The sequence below is a fragment of the Oncorhynchus masou genome, chromosome 5 (assembly GCF_036934945.1).
Source record: "Oncorhynchus masou masou isolate Uvic2021 chromosome 5, UVic_Omas_1.1, whole genome shotgun sequence".
Taxonomy (NCBI): Eukaryota; Metazoa; Chordata; class Actinopteri; order Salmoniformes; family Salmonidae; genus Oncorhynchus; species Oncorhynchus masou.
In genome coordinates, this window is record NC_088216.1 from 4624317 (window position 1) to 4626816 (window position 2500).

The following is a 2500-nucleotide window of genomic DNA, read 5'->3' on the forward strand; positions in this document are numbered from 1 at the left end:
AGAGAGACAGCGATGGAGAGAGTAATGGAGAGAGAGAGAGAGAGACAAAAAGGAGAGAGAGAGAGAGACAGCGATGGAGATGGAAGGAGACAAAATGGAGAGAGAGAGAGAGAGAGAGAGAGTGAGAGAGAGAGACAGCGATGGAGATTGAGAGAGAGAGAGAGGAGAGAGAGAGAGACAAAAAGGAGAGAGAGACAGGAGGATGAAACATTGGCTAAGTTATTCTTACTGTTTCTTGATTTCAGAAGGCAGCAAGAGCAAAACAACATTTTTTATCTGTTAGGACATCGTCTGTGAGCAGGTTTCCATCCAACCTTTTTAGGTGAGTAAAGTACATGTGGGATGAAAACATGTCTTGACAGGCCTGATGGAAACAGAACATTCGTTGGTAAACTTTCCAACTGTCGACCAAACTGAATACGTGGAAACACTTTTAGACACAAATATTGATATAATTTCCATCATATCAAAGTAAACTTGGAGTCACTCGATGGCATGTTGTGTGGTCCTCTGGGAGGAACCAAACACTGTGTTCTACAGTAAGAACCTCATACCAGCGGTCAGGCTTGGTGGTGGTCGTGTGATGGTTTGGGGAGGCTTTGGTGCCTCAGGACCTGGACGACTTGCCTTATTAGAAGGAAACATGAATTCTGTTCTGTATCAGAGAAGCTGAAGTGCAGAAAGACAATGACCCAAAACACAAAATCAAGTCTACATGAAAATGACTAAAAAGCAACAAATTTGAAGTTTTGGAATGGCCTAGTCAATATCCAGTCCTAATCCCAATTGAGAGGTTGTGGCAGGACTTGAAACGGGCAGTTCATGCTTGAAAACCGACAAATGTCACTGAATTAAAGCAGTTCTACATGCAAGAGTGGTCCAGAATTCCTCCACTGCGATGTGAGAGACCGATCAACAACTACAGGAAGTGTTTGGTTGCAGTCATTGCAGCTAATTGTGGCACCGCCAGTTATTGAGTGTAAAATTACTATTTCACACTGGGGAATTGAGTGTTAATAACTCATATTTGGCTTTGGTTGAAGATCTGATAACATTCAGTATCAAAAATACGCAAAAGTAGACTAAATTAAAATTCTTTTTCACAGTTCTGTATAATCTAGCTCGTAATTGAAAATGTATACGAAACAAGTCCTAGCTGTAGATGTACCATTATAATATTCTATAATATTTACATACATCATATATTAACTTCAGGTATTATAGTATATTTAAATGATACCTGTAGATTTCTGAAGGTGAGGATGACAGGCTGGGTGAGGTGGTCTGTTGCTGGGTTACTGACAAAGGCTGTTACCACCTTGGAACTGATCTGGTAGTTGGGCTTTGATGCTGTGGCGGTTGCGGTGTCTGTTTTTCTGTCTGTGTCAGTGAGGTACTGGAAGGAGTTGTTGACAGATTTCTCCACTGTCTTGTAACACACCAACCCAGCCAGAGCGAAACCTGGGAAGCACAAAATTAAACAAGTTATTAGAATTTCTCGTAACTTTCTCAAAATCCCCAGGTTGTTCAGGTTGGGACATTCCTGGAATAAGCAGGAAATCCGGAATCCAGGATTTAATATGTTTTTTTAAGTTACTGGTACTAAAATCTAAAGTACTTAGTTATAGAGATGATGATGATGATGGTGGGGATGATGATGAAGAGTATCCTACCTGGGTATGTCCCGTTGCCGATGGCTGTCTCCCAGCTGGTGTCCAGCCGAGCGTTGTCATTGGCCAGGCTGATTGGCCCAGTGGGCGGAGTCTGTCCCCTCCTCACTGCAAGCTCAGTCGCTGTGTACAAGGACAAGGATTAAGGTGAAGGAAGATGTGTGTGAGTGTGTGTGTGTTCAGGAGTGTGTGTGGGTGTTACCTGTGTGGTCTGTCTCCATGGTGGTGTGGGTGTCTCTGAGCTGCGGCCCGATGAACCTCATGGTGTCTTCCACAGTGCCTAGCAAACCACTCACCTCCCGGCTGTTGTTTAGGATAGCGTGAGACAAGAGGCCGTCCATCTCTGTGAAGACATTCTACGGACAGGAAGTAGAAACAGGAAACAGGAAGTGAGTGAACCGTGTGTGTGTATGTATTTGTGTATGTGTGCATGATTGTGCCATGTGTGAGTGTGCATGCCTATGTGAGTCCTTACTTGTGTGGGTGTGTGTGTGTGTGAGTGTGTGTCTGTGGGGGCGGGGGGGGGGGGTTGGTTTACCTCCAGTAACACCTCTCCAGTCAGTCTCCCTCCGGCTGCTTCCCCAGAGTTACTTAACGCCAGACAGCTGTTCCTCATCAGAGACAGGAGACCAGCTAAACCTGGGACATTCTGAGACAGAGGAGAAGTTCATTGACTTCATGTGGGTGAAAACATTTTTTAGCAGGACATACAGTTGAAGTCAGAAGTTTACATACACTTAGGTTGGAGTCATTAAAACTCGTTTTTCAACCACTCCGCAAATATCTTGTTAACAAACTCCAGTTTTGGTAAGTTGGTGAGGACATCTACT

General features: G+C 44.1%; 1 protein-coding gene across 3 annotated transcripts in view; it reads right to left on the reverse strand.

Annotated features, from left to right (window-relative positions):
- Positions 1-2500, reverse strand: part of LOC135531089 (adhesion G protein-coupled receptor E1-like) — a 104661-nt gene that overhangs the window by 61517 nt on the left and 40644 nt on the right. For all 3 annotated transcript variants that reach the window (XR_010453954.1, XM_064959219.1, XM_064959214.1), the window contains exons 6-9: positions 2209-2319; positions 1873-2026; positions 1674-1793; positions 1241-1461 (exon numbers count right to left, since the gene is read on the reverse strand). Coding sequence is in view for 2 of the 3 variants with exons in the window: in XM_064959219.1 (XP_064815291.1) it covers positions 1241-1461; positions 1674-1793; positions 1873-2026; positions 2209-2319 (606 nt within the window). In the remaining variant the exon portion in view is untranslated. The remainder of the gene's footprint in view (positions 1-1240; positions 1462-1673; positions 1794-1872; positions 2027-2208; positions 2320-2500) is intronic.